At 30.8% G+C, this 19748-nt stretch overlaps 2 protein-coding genes across 2 annotated transcripts; one reads left to right on the top strand and one right to left on the bottom strand.

Moving 5' to 3' along the window:
• The first annotated feature begins 1335 nt into the window (after positions 1 to 1335).
• On the top strand, positions 1336 to 4094 carry LOC110664589 (subtilisin-like protease SBT1.4). The gene has a single exon (XM_058149133.1). It carries the CDS (start codon positions 1377 to 1379, stop codon positions 3702 to 3704), a length of 2328 nt encoding a protein of 775 aa, XP_058005116.1. The 5' UTR covers positions 1336 to 1376; the 3' UTR covers positions 3705 to 4094.
• A 750-nt stretch (positions 4095 to 4844) lies between these two features.
• On the bottom strand, positions 4845 to 9452 carry LOC110664598 (RING-box protein 1a). Its single transcript, XM_021824332.2, has 5 exons — positions 9199 to 9452; positions 9024 to 9074; positions 8802 to 8861; positions 5291 to 5362; positions 4845 to 5198 (listed from the first exon to the last, which is right to left on the bottom strand). The coding sequence occupies exons 1-5, from the start codon at positions 9326 to 9328 to the stop codon at positions 5161 to 5163; spliced, it is 351 nt and encodes a 116-aa protein (XP_021680024.1). The 5' UTR covers positions 9329 to 9452; the 3' UTR covers positions 4845 to 5160.
• Positions 9453 to 19748: the final 10296 nt, after the last annotated feature.

Here is a 19748-nt window from a genome sequence, read left to right as displayed (position 1 = left end):
GAGCTTGACAACAACTTCTATTAAAGCGTATTGCGATCATAACCTTGACGATGTGGTAAATTTAGTATATAAAAAAAAAACAGTCGGTGATTATAAAGATAGACTAAAGGAGATTACATATATATTTGAAGCTTTTTTTCTGTCGTTTTGTAAAGATTACATATAAATTTCAAGCTTTTTTTCTGTCGTTTTGTGAATAAAACACACAAATGTGATGTATAAAGATGGATTATCAATATTTTCAATTTATATTTCTATTTTTTTATAAAAAATAAAATATTTAATTTTAACTAAATTCAAAAATAGAATAAAACTTCAGTAGCCACCTTACATTACCATGAAAAATATCAAGAACATCTCCTATTATTCAGCATGGGCATGGTGGTTCCAGCATACATCCATCCATCCATCTTAAGAATTCTAGTCTCACAAGAAAACAATAAAAAAACAAAGGGAAATTTACAATTTGGTTATTGAATTTTGCTCTACAATATATTTTAATCTCTAAATTTAAAAAAATAATTATTTAGTTTTTAAATTTTATATTATATTTATTTTAATTTTTAAATTTTTTAAAATTAATTATTTAGTCTTTAAATTTTACACTATATCATATTTTAGTCTCTATAATTTTAATATATAAAATAATTTAATTCTTTATTAATAGATAAAATTATATAAATATTAAAATTATAGAACTAAATATTATATATATTAAAATTAAAAAAAAATTAAATAATTTATTTTTTAAAATTTAAAAACTATAATATAATATAAAACTCAATCACTAAATAATTAATTTTTTAAATTTCAGAAATTAAAGTATAATATAAAATAAAAGCTAAAAATGAAATTATAAATTTTTAAAAACAAAAGATAATTACTGTTATAAATTCATATTTACAATAAATATTCATTTATGTTTTTTATAAATTCATTTATTTTATCAATAAATTTATTTAATATATTATTTAATATTATATCTTTTAAGGTGTTATTTATATGTTATAAATAAGTTTTCTTTTTAACTTTATACTATCATTATTTTTAGAATTTATCTATGGTCTATATAATAAAATTTTATTTATTTTCTCCCTAAATTTTTTTTTTATATTTAATTACTGATATTTTTATAATAAGTGCCAAGTTGTATAAAAAAGAATAACCAAAATTATTTTTTTTATTTATAATTAAAAATATTTTATGATTAATTTTCCACACTAAAATTAATTTTTTTTAACAATTTTGGCTTATTCTGACGTGGACCAATACGGTCCAAGATACTACCCATTTCTTTTAGTCACTTTATCCAAATAAAGATACTTATTTTCTGAACCGTTGGTCTCTCCAGTTTCTCAGAAACAGAAAGAAAATTCATGGCTATTTCCTCTGTCTCTCACCTTCCCCTCCTCTTCTTCTTCCTTTCTTTCACTCCTCTAATCTTCTCTTCACCATCATCAGACCTTCCGCAGACCTTCATCGTTCACGTCTCCAAATCTCACAAGCCTACCCTTTTCTGCTCTCACCATGATTGGTATGCATCCATCATCCTATCCCTCCCTCCATCTCCACACCCCACCAAGATCATCTACGCCTATGGCCGTACCATCAGCGGCTTCTCCGCCCACCTCATCCCCGCTCAGGCAGCAATACTCCGCCGTGTTCCTGGCGTCCTCTCCGTTATCCCAGACCAGATTAGACAGCTCCACACCACTCGCACCCCTCACTTTTTAGGCCTTTCTACTGGGTTTGGCCTTTGGCCTAATGGTGCTTACGGTGAAGACGTGATCATTGGTGTTCTCGACACTGGAATATGGCCGGAACACCCTAGTTTCTCGGACTTCGGTCTTTCTCCTGTTCCGGACAATTGGAAAGGTATCTGCGAGATATCGTCGGATTTTCCTGCTTCGGCTTGTAACAGGAAACTCATCGGTGCAAGAGCCTTCTACAAAGGCTATGTGTCCTATCAAGGGAAACCCATTGATGAATTAACGGATTCAGCTTCTCCCAGAGATACAGAAGGTCATGGCACCCATACAGCATCCACTGCAGCTGGGTCCTTGGTCCATAACGCAAGCTTTTACGAATACGCTCGGGGAGAAGCTCGTGGTATGGCCTCAAAGGCTCGAATTGCTGCATATAAGATTTGTTGGAGTCTGGGTTGCTTTGACTCTGACATTCTCGCAGCCATGGATCAAGCCATTGCAGATGGTGTCCATGTGATCTCATTATCGGTAGGTGCCAACGGTTATGCTCCTCAATACGATCATGATTCGATAGCGATTGGGGCATTTGGGGCAACCAAGCATGGTATTGTTGTCTCTTGCTCTGCTGGGAATTCGGGTCCAGATCCGTTTACGGCTGTTAATATTGCGCCTTGGATCCTCACTGTTGGTGCTTCCACTATTGATAGGGAGTTTCCAGCTGATGTAGTGCTGGGTGATGGGAGGATTTTTGGTGGGGTATCACTCTATTCCGGTGAGCCGCTAGTGGATTTCAAGCTTCCTTTAGTGTATGCTGGTGATTGTGGAAGTAGATATTGCTTTATGGGGAGTCTAAGCTCATCAAAAGTTCAGGGGAAAATTGTAGTATGTGATCGAGGAATGAATGCAAGAGTAGAGAAAGGAAGCGCAGTGAAGCTTGCAGGTGGGCTTGGAATGATAATGGCAAACACAGCAGATAGTGGTGAAGAGCTCATTGCTGACTCTCATCTTCTACCGGCTACTATGGTTGGCGAAATTGCTGGCAATCAGATTCGTCAATATATCAAATTGAGTCAATATCCTACTGCGACAATCGTTTTCCGCGGAACAGTAATTGGGACTTCACCACCTGCTCCTAAAGTTGCAGCGTTTTCCAGCCGTGGTCCAAACCATTTGACACCACAGATTTTGAAGCCGGATGTTATAGCTCCTGGAGTTAATATCCTGGCTGGCTGGACGGGAGCTTCGGCTCCAACAGATTTGGACATTGATCCTAGAAGAGTTGTGTTTAACATAATCTCAGGGACCTCAATGTCCTGCCCCCATGTCAGTGGAATCGCTGCTTTGCTTCGAAAGGCATACTCAAATTGGTCACCTGCTGCTATAAAATCTGCTCTAGTGACTACTGCTTATAACTTGGATAATTCTGGCAAAAGCATTATTGATCTTGCTACTGGCAGTGAATCAACACCCTTTGTTAATGGAGCTGGTCATGTGGATCCCAATAGAGCCCTTGATCCTGGACTGGTATATGACATGGACACCAGTGACTATATTGCATTTCTTTGCACAATTGGGTACGATTCCAAGCGAATTGCAGTATTTGTTGGAGAGACTGCAACTTTGGATGTATGTGAGCGAAAATTGGGTAGTCCAGGCAATCTCAACTATCCGTCATTTTCTGTTGTTTTTGAGCCTAAGACAGATGTGGTTACATATAAGAGGGTGATGAAGAATGTTGGAAGTTCTGTTGATGCAGTTTATAAGGCTAAGGTGAATGCTCCTGCAAATATAGAGGTGAAGGTTTCGCCAAGTAAGCTTGTGTTCAGTGCAGAAAATCAGACATTGTCCTATGATGTCACATTCTCTAGTGCTAGCTTGGGTTGGTCTAGCATTAGCTCACAAAGTTTTGGATCAATTGAGTGGAGTGATGGAACTCACCTAGTTAGGAGTCCCATAGCTGTTAAGTGGCATCAAGGATCATCCAAATCTTCCATTTGAATTGCAGAGTGGGGATTGCATGATTGTCTCAAAACAGAGAGGAATGAGCATTTGGATATAAGAATTTGCAATGTCTTCAATTTGTGTGGTTCTATTCGTGTATGCAATCTGTCAGGCTATTGTACAAAATTAAATTATCCAAAGCTTCCATTTGAATTGCAGAGTGGGGATTGCATGATTGTCTCAAAACAGAGAGGAATGAGCATTTGGATATAAGAATTTGCAATGTCTTCAATTTGTGTGGTTCCATTCATGTATGCAATCTGTCAGGCTATTGTACAAAATTAAATTATCCTGGTTTCAGTTTAGTTTTTCTTAACTATGGAGCATTTGATGTAGGAAGAGTTCCAGTTGATGTATTGAAATGCAATAAAATTTGTTTCTGGTACACAGTGTGTTGGAAATTTCCTTGTTAAAATTGGACGCAGTGATGCACTAGAACTTGAAATCTATCAGAGTTAGTTCCCATCATGAGAGGCCTTATGTGTCACCTACATAAATTTTAAGGTGAACCGAATTCATCATGGAATATGAGGACGAAAATTTCCATTTATATGCAGACTCAACACAAGTATTTATATTCTTTTCTCATATCATGTATAGATGACGAATTTCATTCCAGAGGTAAAGCACTCATATATAGGTGATGAGATTGAGAACTCCTAGTATTTATATTTTTACTTTTACTCATTTTTAAGTTTATTCTTCGAACTTTGAGGTCAAGTTCTCCATTTTAATTTTCCATTTTCTAAACCTTCAGTCCATGTATTACGGTAAGAAGCTATATTATTTGAACATTTAAACTCAACCTCAACCCCAAACAGAGCCTACATTCGCTCTGTAATGATCATATGAGTTATTAAGCTCTGATAACACTTTCAAATGTTTCTCGATGCCAATATATTAACGTTCATATACTTGGCTTAGCATGTCGCCATGGCATCCTTTTCGCCTTTTAAGGGGGTTTTAAGCCAACTTTCAACTTTGAATCACAAGTCACAACCTGATCGAAAAAAAATATCACAAAACCAACATATAATCTGTGATCCCAAACAAGCAGATACAACAAGTACAAACCTCGCAGTTAGCTACCAGATACTTGGAGAGTTGGTGATCATGGAGGTCATAACTCTTACGAGCTTAAGCAAACATAATCCAAGATCATAACATTGCGTCACAAAATGATATAATTGTCATGAGGAAACTGTACCCGACCCTACAAATTGGGTCCAAAGACTGCTGGGAAAATTCAGAAACAATCACTATCTGATACCATACTAAAATGATCTATTACAATGTTGAGTTACCGGAGACGCATCATCGGCAAACACTATCCGATACCATACTTAAAATGATCTATTACATTGTTGCGTTACTGGAGACACATCATTGGCTGCCCCTCTCCTTTCAGGTGCTGATTTGAATTAACCAGCTACCCTCCTTGCTGCCATAGATTCTAGTGGCCATACTTTTGGAATTCCCACTCACTATTATCTGAAAGAATGCGTAAGTAACATATTAGTTGAGTAATTTGTCACATAATACCATAAAGTGCAAAATAGGCATTTGAATAGGTGAAAGCATACCAAGAGGGCACACTTGGCGGGTTTTGAGCCATCGGCTGATGCAATGGAAGTGGAATGCATGATTGCACACACCTGGGTGAGCAGAAACCAAGTTTATTCAGTCATGAAAGAAGATTGATGGAACAAATAAAAATACTTACCTAAAAGATCAAATAGCCTTTTATCAGCATTACAAATACAAAAAAGTTGACCAAACTTAAATCAAATCATTGAATAAAAGTTTCAAACTTAAAACCCTTTGACTCTAGAGTACTTCTTCAAAGCTCTAGCTTTCTATTGACTACTTCTCTTGTCTCATCTATCAGAACAATATCATCCGCAAACATCATGCACCAAAGAATACTCTCTTGTATATGTTTCGTCAATTCATCTAAAATTAATGTAAAAAGGTAAGGGCTTATAGCTGATCCTTGGTGTAATCCAATTAAGATCGGAAAATCTCTTGTGTCCCCTCCCACTGTACGCACAATAGTAGTTGCTCCATCATACATATCTTTCAACACTTGTATGCACCTAATAGATACCCTCTTTTGTTCTAACACATTCTATAAGACATCTCTTGGAACACTATCATAAGCCTTCTCCAAATCAATAAAAACCATGTGTAGATCTTTCTTCACGTCTCTATATTTCTCCATCAAGCTTCTAATGAGAAAGATCGCTTCCATAGTTGAACGATCGGGCATTAAACCAAATTGATTGAGAGAGATAAAAGTATCATGACGTAGTCGATGCTCCACAACTCTCTCCCACAACTTCATAGTATGACTCATGAGTTTAATTCCCCTATAGTTTGAGCAACTCTGTATGTCTCCCTTATTTTTAAAAATAGGTACTAAAATACTCCTCCTCCATTCATCAGGCATTTTCTTTAAGTTTAGAATCTTATTAAATAATTTAGTTAACCATGCCACTCCCATATCTCCCAAATACTTCCACACTTCAATTGGTATTTTATCGAGTCCACAAGCTTTACTCATTTTCATTCTCTTAAGTGCTTCCTTTACTTCTAAAGATCTAATCCTTCTAGTATAATTCACATTCTTTTCTGTTGTTCTATAGTCTATATTCACGCTATTACCATTTTGACTATTATTAAAGAGATCATTAAAATAATTTCTCCATCTTTCTTTAATGTCCTTATCTTTCACCAACATTTTTCCTTCTTTATCCTTAATGCACCTAACTTGATTAAGATCTTAACATTTCCTTTCTCTCCTCCTTACTAATCTATAAATATCTTTCTCCCCTTTTTTAGTTCTAAATTTCTCATATAACTTTTCAAAGGCCTGTGCTCTTGCTTCACTAACTGCCTTTTTTGCCTCTTTCTTTGCTATCTTGTACTGTTCATATGCCTCATTATTATCACATTTAGGTAATTTCTTATACCATTCCCTTTCTCTCTTCACTGCCTTTTGTACTTACTCATTCCACCACCATCTCTCTTTTGAGGGTGGTCCATGTCCTTTAGACTCTCCAAGTACTTTTCTAGCTACTTCTCTAATCTTTGATGCCATCTGTATCCACATATCATTGGCTTCCATACCCAGCTTCCATACTTCAGACTCGAGAAGCTCATTTTTTAACTTCACTTGCTTTACTCCTTTGAACTCCCACCACTTTGTTCGAGCTACACTATTTCTTCTGACCTTACTTGAAATGTTCCTAAGTTTGACATCCAAGACCACCAACCGATGTTGACTTGTTAAAGCCTCTCTTGAGATGACCTTGCAATCCTTGCATAGAACTCTATTTGTCTTCCTGGTTAAGAGGAAGTCGATTTGGCTTCTATGTTGCCCACTTTTGAAAGTCAATAAATGTGACTCTCTTTTTATAAAGTATGTATTTGCTAGTATTAGGTCGTATGCCATAGCAAAATCCAGGACGCTTTTTCCCTCCTCATTTCAACTGCCAAAACCCAAACCTCCATGAACATTCTCATAACTTTGTCTATCACTTCCTACGTGTCCTTTCAAATCTCCACCAATGAAAACATTCTCTTCATTCGGTATGCTTTACATTAAATCATCCATATCTTCCCAATACTTTTGTTTACTCTCACTGTCTAGTCCTATTTATGGGGCATAAGCACTAACTATATTTATTGTTTCTCCTTCTAGTACTAGCTTTACTAGTATAATTCTATCTCCTACTCTTTTCACAGCTATTACTGCGTCTTTCAATGTCCTGTATATGATTATGCCCACTCTGTTCTTATTTCTCTCCTTTCCGGTAAACCACAGTTTGTATCCTGAATTACCCACTTCCTTACTTTTCTCTCCTACCCATTTAGTCTCCTGAATGCAAGCAATATTCACCCTTCTCCTTTCCAAGGTATCCACAAGCTCCATTAATTTTCCTGTAAGTGATCCAACATTCCAAGTGCCAACCCTGATCCTTCTCCTATCCTGCTCCTTCCTAATTGGTCTCTTTCTATAATATTGTTTTCTATGTCTATCTTGTGTTCTGTTCCACTATCTGTTTTACTATCTGTCCTATGGACTAACTTCTTTACCCACACCCGTCCATGATGTAGGAACCCTTGCTCACTTAACACCACACCCGGGCGCCGACATGGCGCGTCGCTTTCGGTGAACGCCCTACACCCTTGCATATTTCTCACTACACCCGGGCTCCGATTAGCGCATCGTTAGTAGAGGACGCCCCAATGTTTATATCATTTGCCCTGTGCTCTATGAGTAAATTTCCTGGGTGAAGCAGAAATCCAAGGATTTTCCTCCTAAATCACCATCTAAGAAAACTGAAACAGGGACCCAAGAGGCTGATCAAAATTGAAGTCAAAACTCCTAAATCCATTTGGGTCTCTCTCTCTCTCCCCCTCTCTCTCTCTCTCTCTCTCTCCCTCTCTCTCTCAAGCAGTATTCCGTAGTGAACCTAACACCACTCACAAAATAAGAAACTTTTATTCTCTCATTTAGCAATAAACTGATTGTTGATTTGATACTGCACTCTGATTTACTAAGAATGGTGGATTAATTATGTCCAAAATCAATACTACCACCCAAGTATAACCCTCAAGCCATTTTCTTGAATCCCGCTACTTAGGGAGAGAACAAAAGCTAAGATGCCAGAGGCAGTTTAAATAAAAAAAAGCTTAAGCCAATTAGAACAACGGTGATTCTGAGAATGAACAGCACATTCTTTGTCTCAATGACTGGGTTTCCTATGTCTAATTACATTGTCACTGACAAACAAGGCAAAAGCACTGTCTGGACAAATATATTAAATTCTTCTTCAACTACATGCACCATTTTAAAAAACTTAAAATATATATATATCCTTACACAAAAATCATGAAGGAATGCATAATGCAAAAGAGTACCCAGTGAACAAAATTGGCCATAACATATTTGGCAATAATAAATAATTCAACAACCAACCAATACAAAATCAAAGAGTCAGGATTCAAATGCATCAGTTCACAAACAACATAAAGGGAAAAAAAAAATTCAAGGAGCTAGGGTTAGGGTTTAAAGAAGCGAGGTCATACCCCAGGCAACAGTGCACTCCTCGCTTGTAGCACTTGCTTGATTCGCTTGGCACTCGATGCCTAGCCATTCCAAATAAAAAACGCGGTCAAAATCACACCGAATAATCATAACAACTATAGAAATCCATTCATATATTTACACAGATACATAAATAAAGCTTAAATTAAAAAAAAAAAAAAAATCCATAGGGATGAAAGATCAAACGAGAAATTCGAACTCACAGAGATCCATAATATGGTTCCTACAGATTGCGCAGTTATCCACCACAATATCTGGAAAACATCAAATGCCACAAACGAAATCAGGTAGATAAATGGGAAAAAAATCCAAAAACACAACACCGCAATTATATGTATGAATTATTAGGATTAGGTTTTTGGAGGTATAAGAACAGACCCCATGCCCAAAGAGCGACGGCATTCCATTTCTTGATTTCGAATCGTTTGGGTTTCTTGGTAGAGGATGAGGGTCCGGCGCCGCTCGAGCTGGCCTCACCGGCTGGGACCATGGTCACATCCGTGTCCATCTCTCTACTAGTTTGGTAAAGGGAGAATTGGGGTATTTTTAGGGATCTTCTGATTTGAGCGAGTGGAGCTGAAAGACAATACGAGGCCGCTAGAGCATAGAGACAGAACGCGTGTGAGGAAAGGATATTTTGTTTTTACATTTTTGTAAGATAAAAAGTAAAAAGTTAAAAATTGATTTTTTTTTAATTTTTAACGGCGGTTAAAATAATTTTTCACTTTGAAATTCCTGCAATGACGTCTATATAATTGGATAAAGAAGTCCCTGATACATACATTTACCACTCAACTAATTAGAAATTTTTTTATGGCAACTAATTAGAAAAATTATATTACACTTTTAATTTAATTTTTTTTGTTATTTTAAAATTTTAAAATTTATGATTTAATGTAACATATTCATAAATAAATTAAAAAAATACATGTACAATAATCATAAGAATAAAAATTATTTATCATTAATTTGAATGGTTTCTGCTAATAATCCCTATCAGTATATAACAAGCAAATGTAGTCGCGCTTTGCAATGGCCTTACATTATTTTTTTTTTTTTACCTCAGTAAATGATATATAAATTATTAATAAAAAATATTTATATATGTATTATTATAATATTTATATAATTATTATTTATAATATATCTCAATTACATTGTTTTTTAAATTTTTATTACTTAAATGTTTATTTTTAAAAAATTAATAAAGTTTATTTTATACGATGATAACTTTTATAACAATCAAATTTTGTTATTAAGATACCTAACTAATAGTTTTTTTTATAAATGTTTAATAAAAGTTCAGTAAAAAAATAAAATTAAATTAAAAACAATAAAAAGAAATACATATTCATATAATAATTTCATATAGAGGATGAAAGTGCTCCTATAATTCAATACTTTGAGATAAAAAAAAATGTAAAAACATGAAAAAAAAGTGGTAGATAATGATAATGATAATAAAGGACCCTCTAATTATGGCAAAATCATAAAATTATTTTAATTTTTCTATTGACCCATTACAATTAGGTCTGAGTATTTAGTTAAATTGACTTAAAATCCATAAAATCGAATTATCATATTTTAGAAATCGTATATAATCAAATCATTTCAATTTGATTCGGTTTAAACTAATAGATTTTTGAGTTTTGATATTTTTTATTTATACTTAATTTCTAAATTATTTAATCTGATTTCAATATTAATTTAAACATAATAATCAATAATCAATGAAATTAAATAATATGTATATGTGAAAATATATATACTACATAAATTCTCTATAAAAATAACGCAATTCGATTCAATTGAGTTGAATTAATTTTTTCTCTTCAAAACTAAATCAAATTAAAATAATTAAAATTTTTAATTATTTTAAAAATTAAACTAAATTATCTAATTAAACGATTCAATTCGATTTATTTAATTCAAATTGAATAGTACCCACCTAATTATAGTAAATTATGATTCTTATATGATGTATAGTAACAGATAATGATAATGATAATATTTTTCGATTAATCATGGATTAAGAGTATGTTTAGATCGTGTAACAATATGTTCTTTTTAAAATTATTATTTTAAATATTATTAAAATAAAAAAAATTATAATTAAAATTGCTGAATTATGGAGCAGATATAATAGTATGAATAATCAAATATATTTATTTTATAGACTTACTAAGAGCTTAAACATAGATCACATCAATGTATTCTTGTAAAATATTCGATCTGCCATTAGAAAAATTGAAAGGATGATACAATATCTTTTTTCATGAAATAGAGAAGAGTTTCTCACCATAAAAAAAAAAATAAAATAGAAGAACATTTGAGAACTGATTTTGACACCACTCTGTGATTATCATAATTAACTTTGGATTAAGAAGAAAACAAATATAATTAAGAAAATAAATATAAAACGAAATATTAATAATAACCATTGCTATTCTATGATAAAAATACCCTCGTTATTCAACTGGTCATTTGAGATTTTATATCAATTATAGACAGATATATATATGAACATATAAAAATTAATGTGCCTTGATAAATGATAAAATTATTATGATTTTATTAAAAGAATTATACTTTTTTTTTAAATTTATGTGTATATTTATGTTTAAGAAAAAAAGTTATTAAGTTTTAGTAAATTAAAAAAATGCAAAATATGATGTCATCGTTTGTTACCGAGGATTATCAACAATTGATATATATACTGGTTTCTTGTAACGCTAAGAAACAAAAATTAAAACTTCCCCATATGTCCATTCGGATCTGTTTCAAAATAAATTCTCAACACAAGATGCCTTTGTCTCCACATGGTCAACTTCACCTCTCGTTATAACCTTTTCTGCTCTTAGCTTTCCTCTCAACACATCTCCCCCACACTTCCATGGCTCTCCATGATGAAACCACTAACCAAAACACTTCCCAAACCCATCTCACCACCGCCTTCCGGCGGCCTACTCATCGAAGAATCTGGCTGCGTAGGCGTAGACTACCTTTGGTGCGCCTAGGTGGAAAGAAGCCTCGTCGAGAATTCTTTATGAGAATGCTAAGAAAGATGAGACTAAGGTGGCTGAAATTGCATTACTCATGCATGTTAAGGAGGCTTAAGGTATATTATAGGAATTTGATTAAGGATCTTGTTGAAGCTGGAGCTACCATAGAGGCTTATCAACAAAGGCTTGTAATGGAGGCTAGTTTTGCTGTTCCTGTTATGGGTATTTCTGGCTATCCTTCCATGGTTGGATCAGACCGTACTCGATCCATTTTCATTTAGAAGTTTTTATTTTTCATAATCTACCGTTTTATTTCTTGTTGTCTTCTATCTAGTTGTCAATTATAAGAAGCTGAAACAAAAATGTGAATTAAATAAATAAAAAAACTCTCGTCTTTTTTTTTTTTTTAATGTTCTTCTTTTATAATAGGTTGTCTTGGATACTCTTCGAACATGTCTTCTAGTTCTGTTTGATGGTCAAGAAAATTTTTTTGTGGTAAGAAAATATAGTGAAAACCCCAAAATCTAATTTCTTTCAGATCTCTCTTACAACTTCTTGAAAATCAAATGAAGTTTGAAATTAATGGTTTTCTATATGATACCTAGAGTGCAAATCTCAATTTGCATTTTCTTATCAATTAAATACAAAATCACATAATTTTGAAAGTAAATTTAATATTACTGAAATAAATCTCAATAATTATATGTGTTATCTTAATATTAATAACTTAATAAAATTAAGCTACTTACTGGGATTGTTCAAGCTGGTTAATTATATTACTGGTTTTTTTGTTACTACTAATTAAACACAATTAAGCTGAATAATTAATTACTTGCTTTTGGAGGTTATAGTTGACCAACAGGATTAGGTAAATAATCCAACATCACTCGTGCTTATCTTTGCATTAAAATATGAAATCAATACCTCATTTAATTTATATTTAATTTATTTTAATCAGTCAAACGGAATTATATATATATATATATATATATATATATATATATATATATATATATATATATGAGCAGAACGTGTTTAACAAATTCAACCCTTTTTCGTTGGAATGTTACATTCCTGATTTGTATTTCTTTTTTATCTTTATCTAATTAATTATATTTCTCAAGAATTGCTAGCCATGATCATCTATACGCACCTTAGTTTAATATTTAAATAATGAAATAATTAAGAAATTATATTGGCAAACGATGCTCAGAAAATTTAGAAGAACAGCTAGCAATAAAGACATTTAACAAATATGCTAACGAGATAGAAAATCTCATGTAAAGATATTGAGATTTATCACAAGCAGAGATGCCTTGTCATGAGCTTGAGATCTATGTCACATAAAGACAAGATTATTAGAGAATTTGATGGATTAATTAATTGTATTATGAAGGCTTAAGGACAGCTCTAAGCTAAATGATGTGTAAGATTATATATTTAATTGGTTTGGTAATATTGTAAAAGAAAACAAAATAGCTGAGATTATGTGCTTGATTGCTACATCTTAACATTCCATAACTAAATTATTAAGTAATTAATATACTCGATTGACATAGTCTAATCACAATTCTTGTATATTATATTTATAATCTTTTATTACTTACCTTAGTGATAACTTTCTTCAAGGAATGAAAACAGAAAACAATATATGCAATTCTTTAATGGTGAAAAGTAAACCCTAAATTCCTCCAAAATTGAGTTGTTGATCAACAAGGTGTGGAGCTTACTGGTGATTTAATGGACTTAATACACAAGTAAAGTGGTTCGATGGAGATTATTAAGTTTATATATAAATAGGAATCAAATATTAAAAACGTGGATCCATGGAGATTATTTATTGAATATAGATAAGTATATCAAGCATTTTTCTAATTTTTCTTCCATCAACTAGCGGATGAAAACCCATCAACTTGGAAATCTCTTTGGTGGAGATCAAGTGGAGGGCATGCTTGTATGCTTGGATAAAGTGAAACCATGAGATTTTTAACTTTGTTGTTTTTTTGCTGGTAATGAAACTATCCTCCACTAATCAACAAAAGTTGCGGCCATGATTGAATAGTTAAATAACTTGCATTGCATTTGCGTGGCTATGGGACCTCAGACTTTAGCATCCATTTATGGTTGAAAAATGGCCTCAGCATAACAAATGCAAGATACAAATTTATCCACCAAAGACTAACGATCTCCATCATAGTGCTTGGCAAAATCTTTTGAGGTTGTGGACCATATGAATTCCAGGCGTAGAGTTGGAGGTCAATTATATTATATTGGTAGAAAAAGCTTCTATAGCTTGCATGATCAGACACGAAACTCCTTGTCCAAAACTATGATAGCTCATATGGTTTTGGACAAGGAGTTTTGTGCTGGATCAACGCAAGCTAGAAACTTTTTCCATCAATATGCATATCTCTTAATCTTCTAATGCATTGAGCTGAGTTGGGCTGGGCTTTGATACTTAGCATAGTGTTAAGTATATTTGAGTGTTAGAATTCCCACGTCAATAAAATAAATAAATAAATAAAAGACATATAAGTGAATTTAAAAAGAAATCATAAATATATTATCTTAAGTTTTAGGTTAGATTTATTGTCTTATATTGTTACTTGTTGTAATTGTTGGAGTCTCACATTGAAAAATAACAAAAAATTAAAAATGAATAAATAATAAAGAGAGCTAAATCAAATTAGTTTAAGACATTTCAGTAGAAATAACCCTGAGTTCAAATAATTTTACATAGCATTAGGTAAACCACAATCCAAGACCCGAAAAAAGTATGGTAAATTGGGCCACAGCGATTCAGACCCAGGTGAATCTTGAGCTAATAAAAAAAATTTAAATTCTAAATAGGCCACCACTTGCTGAGAAAATTTCACATAATTCTACAAATGGATTCCTGATATAACATTCCAAGATTTTTTTAATTTTTTAATATGCAATCAAATAATATATGATTCATTTCAGTCTGATAAAAAAATAGTTTGGCCATATCAAAAAAAAAAAAATCCTGAACTGAACTAGCAATTATCCACTTTTTTTTCCTAGCACATGGTATTGCCAATATGGTTTTGCTTTTCAATCAAACAATGGTAGTTCTTGCCCAGGTTGTGAAATCTAATTTGTAACTAATGTTATGATCCATCCCATCAATACATATAAACATTTCCATTGGTAATCCAGCATTGAAACCAAAAGCAAAAAGCTAATTAATTTTATATGTAATTAGGAATCAAACATTAAAAACGTGGTTCCATTGAGAGCAAGTAAATAATTATAACACCCATGCAATTAATAATTTTTAATGTTTCTTTCACTAAATAATTAATGATTTTTTGATACAACTAAGAGTTTTGTATTAACTGTTTACGCCCACAGAAAACCCACATAATCCAAACAGCTTACAAATGATCTTAATTAATTTCAGTGGAGGCCATGCTTGTTTGTTCGGGCAAAAATATTGAAACTTGATTTCTCAATCTTTGCTTAATTATCTCAAAAAAAAATATATAAAGTTTAGGCCTTGAGGGTTGATGGGAGAAGTTATTTATTATGAAATTGGAGGGTCAGCATGCATGATGTAGCAAGGAAGGTTGTTGATCCAGGTAAGTTAATTTGCAGGGCAATGTTTCAAAAGAACATATTAATGATGCTGGAAATGTTTCAAAGTCTCCCTAATCAAAACCTGTAATTGTCGTCCCTTTTACAGGGCAGCAGCCCAACGAATCACATTTTACACGACTGCTAGAACAAAATTTTCATTTCAAGAATCAACTTATATAATTAAGCATATATATTGTCAATCAAGAACCAAAATTCAAGCGTTCTAGCTTTCACAATATATTGAATATCCAAAGTGAATCATGCTTTCATTCTTCTTATTAATTTGACTCCACTTAAATTTTATTTCAAATTCTTAAAAATATTACTTTAATATATATCAGAAAATTAGAATTATTAATTGGTTGAGACATCATTTTCTTCTTTAAATTTAGTTTCTTGGCACTCAAAAATTAAAAGAAAAATAATGAGTAACTATCTTTTTTTTGTTAATTAAATTAATTAATATAAATTTATATTGCATATGATCATATTGTTAGTATTCATCTCAAAACTTGTAAAATTAAGATAAATTTTAAGACCATGTTTGATAAAATATTTTAAAGTAACATTTAGTATTTTGACTCTAATTAAAATATTATCTCTCTGATTTATATTATTCAGTAATTTAGTATTTGTACTAGCTTTTAGAAATTAAATGAGTAATTCATGAAAAGTTATCCCTCCCGACTTTTGAAAAAGTTGAGGGAGCATTATGATCAACAAAATGATATTACTAGTTTTATATTTAACAGTTAACTCAATAGCTATATTTACTGAACACTTTTACTTTAAATCACTAGATAAATAGGTAACCATTAACTGTTAATATTTAACCGCTAATATCTAGTTAAAATAGCTGACAATTATTAAAATAGCTAATAATTACTAAAATAATTAATATTGTGGAACGTAACCTAAGACGTATGATTAAAATAGGTAAGATATTAAAAATTAATGTGTGCCTCTGAATTAAAATAGGTACACATGTGATGATTAATGAGGAGTTATATAAACCATTAGATCAAGAAATTAAGATGAAAATTAATATTTAGAAAACTATATTTGAAGTCCAAAATAATAGTTGGAGTTAGTTTTATCATTCAATTGAAGTTGGGTATTTTGACAACTATAAATAAAAGATTAATATGATTGTGTATGAAGTGTAACATATAAAAAATCATTGTTGATGAAAAGTAACGCTTTGCACAATGGGGAATTGTAAGAGACAAAACAAAAACTTCAAAAGATCGAAAAATTTTCAAAAAGCTAATTATATAATATATTTCTTAGAGTTGCACAAGATTTTCATCCAAAAATGGATCGTTAAAGAATGTAACTTGTATTCTAGCGTTAGAATAATAAGTTATTTTTGCTACTGATGGGGTTTGCACTCTTGCAGAGGTTAAAGTCAACCGGCAAATCTCTTAATTTTCAACGGAAAATGAAACCCATTTATTTTTTATGGGAAAAAAATGAAATCCAAATTGGAATTGTTTCAAGCGTTGTGAATTGATTTGGATGTTGCGGCCGCTCATTGCTCACTTTTTTGTAAAGGAAATAATAATTATATAATATAATTATTTATATTAAAAATTATATAATAATTACATATAAAAATAATATAAATATAATTATAATTATTTATTTTAATTTTTTATTATTATTATCAATAGTTATATTATTATTATCATCATAATTTCTAGTTTATTATAATTATTATTAATATTTTATTATTATTATTAATATTATCACTGTTATCATTATTTGATAATTATTATGTAATTATTATCTATCATTATTTAATTTATTATCACCTTATCTTATCACTATTATCACTTTTTAATTACTTTATAATTATTATTACTATTATCATTCGATTATTAATTTCTTTAATTATTATTATTTATTATTAATATTATAAATAAATTAAAAATTAAAATTATTGTTACGTTATGTTATTTATATTTTTATTTTTTAATAATTACAATTATACCAAATTACAACTTAATGTTGATGAAAGCAACCAATATGACGGAGTAAGGTTCTGTCAACCAATAGATTTGAGATCATAATCTCGGGAGGGTCCCATCAAATTGTTGGTGGGATCATTTTTCATTTGGAGATGAATAGTAGGCCGGTGATAGCTTGGGTACAATTTAGGTTGCGTTGGAGCTTACCGCACCCACACCAGCATATTCTTTTCTGAGCGATAGGGCTAGTTTTGGTATGAAAAATGTGCAGCTGTAATTGGAGTCGCTTACATCCCACCAACCTTTTTAAAATGACGATGCTAAGTTTGATACATATATTTGACCTTTTCTGGTCAATCCAATTGAAACAGTCCACGTCAAATACGTAGAATAAGACTTGGAATATTTCACAGGTAAGGGAAATTTTTTTTCACAATCGGAGGATTAGCTGTCGAGTTAATTTTTTTATATTCAATTTTGGTGGGATGAATTTAAATATATTAATTTTTTTAAAATAAATATAATCATTAAGAAAAATATTCATAATGAAAAAAAAATATAAATAAAAGAAAATAGAGTTAAAGAGAGAGTTGAAGGAGTTGTACCTAATATAATATGAGCCACGCAATAAAAAATAATTTTCATATAAATTTAAAACTTTCAGCTTAATTAGTGGTAAATCAAGGAGTCAAATTCAAATATAAAACTTCTAAAATTTTATAAAAAATAATATTAAAAAAATTCAAATATTGTTTGAATGGTGAGAATGAATAATATAATTAATTATTTTAATGTTAATAGAAATTGGGCAATCAAATACGTGTATTGGGAAAAAAAAAAGGGTCAATATATTAGACGTGTAAAGAAATGGGGAAGAAGGTGTCTTTGGTAGGAGAGGTGTGGATGCTGGAATTCATAATAACATTACAAAGGAGACAGTTACCTAATTAAGAGACATGTGAAGAAGTAGTTAAAGAGGTGTTGAATTTTCTCCATATTCGACGACCAAAACGACTCTCTGCTTTAAAAGCCTTGCTGATGCATGCTGCCCTCCAACTTTATTTAATTTTCACATTAATTAATTAATTAATTAATCTCCAAATTGATCAATTTTTTTTTTTCATTTTATAATATTATAAGAATCAATATATGGGTAATAAGATTTTCGTACAATCATTTTAATTTTTTTTATTTATTTTAAAAAATTATCTTTAATTTGATATATTCATGCTAGTAAATTCATGGCATAAGCCCATGTATATATTTTCATTGAATATATACCTTCATTAATTCAGGAGGGCTAATATGAGATTTTTTTTATTTAAATTTAATTTATAATTAATTTAAAATATTATATAAGACTTATATATTTAATAAATAAGTATATACTTATTTATTAAATATATGAGTCTTATATAATATTTTAAATTTATAATAAATTAAATTTAAATAAAAATTTCTTTTATATGTGTGGGTGGTTGTTGTTGAGATTGAATGAAATATCTATACTTGGAGAAACCTACTTCACCAATTTTATTTTTAAAATAGCATTTATATCTTGAGAGAAAAATGTGTTTAAAGTTTCATTTTATCATTAAATTAACAATTATTTAATATTAATTATTATCTCATATTCTATAATTTTTTTTATTTATTTATTTTTGTTTTAATTCATGTATTATTTTTTTTCTATTTCTTATAAATTAAAAATCCTATACTATTTAAATAAAAATAAGAAATAGATTAAAAAATATATAATTAATATCTAAATATGACCAATTAATTGATAAGCTTAATGTAAATATATTTTTTTTAAATTAAAATCAGCAAATTTAAATTCGAATCTTTATTTTTTAAATTTGAAAAAAAAAATTATATGTAGATAAATAGTGTAACACAAAGTGGCTGCACGTGAGATACAATAAGAGGAGTCACAGAGGATAATAATTTTCTGTGCTTACACGTGCAAACAGAATCTCACCACGCCGTGAAATTTCTGCTTTTCTTAGTTTTCCATGAGGTTTTAAATTCACTGATTTGCCCTCCAGTGACGTCTACAAAATCCTAGTGGAGTGAGCAACACAAACATCAATTGAGCATGATGTGATTAATTGATTATACGTATGATTATTTGCAGTAATATATGATTTTTATTTTAATTTTATATTTTTACCTTTGGATTAGCCTAATCTCACAATTATCTTTTTTTTTTTAATTTATTTAATTTTATATCAATAATAGTGAGATTTATTTTTTTTATGTAGATCCGTATTTGTTATTAATTTTTAAAAATTTGTGTTATTTTTTATTGTAATTTTATTTATTTTTTAGTTATTATTTAGTTGGTAATGCTATT

Source organism: Hevea brasiliensis, chromosome 6 (genome assembly GCF_030052815.1).
Source record: "Hevea brasiliensis isolate MT/VB/25A 57/8 chromosome 6, ASM3005281v1, whole genome shotgun sequence".
In the NCBI taxonomy this organism is placed as follows: domain Eukaryota; kingdom Viridiplantae; phylum Streptophyta; class Magnoliopsida; order Malpighiales; family Euphorbiaceae; genus Hevea; species Hevea brasiliensis.
The sequence above is the reverse complement of the archived record's forward strand: the minus strand, read 5'-3'. Positions and strand labels throughout refer to the sequence as shown.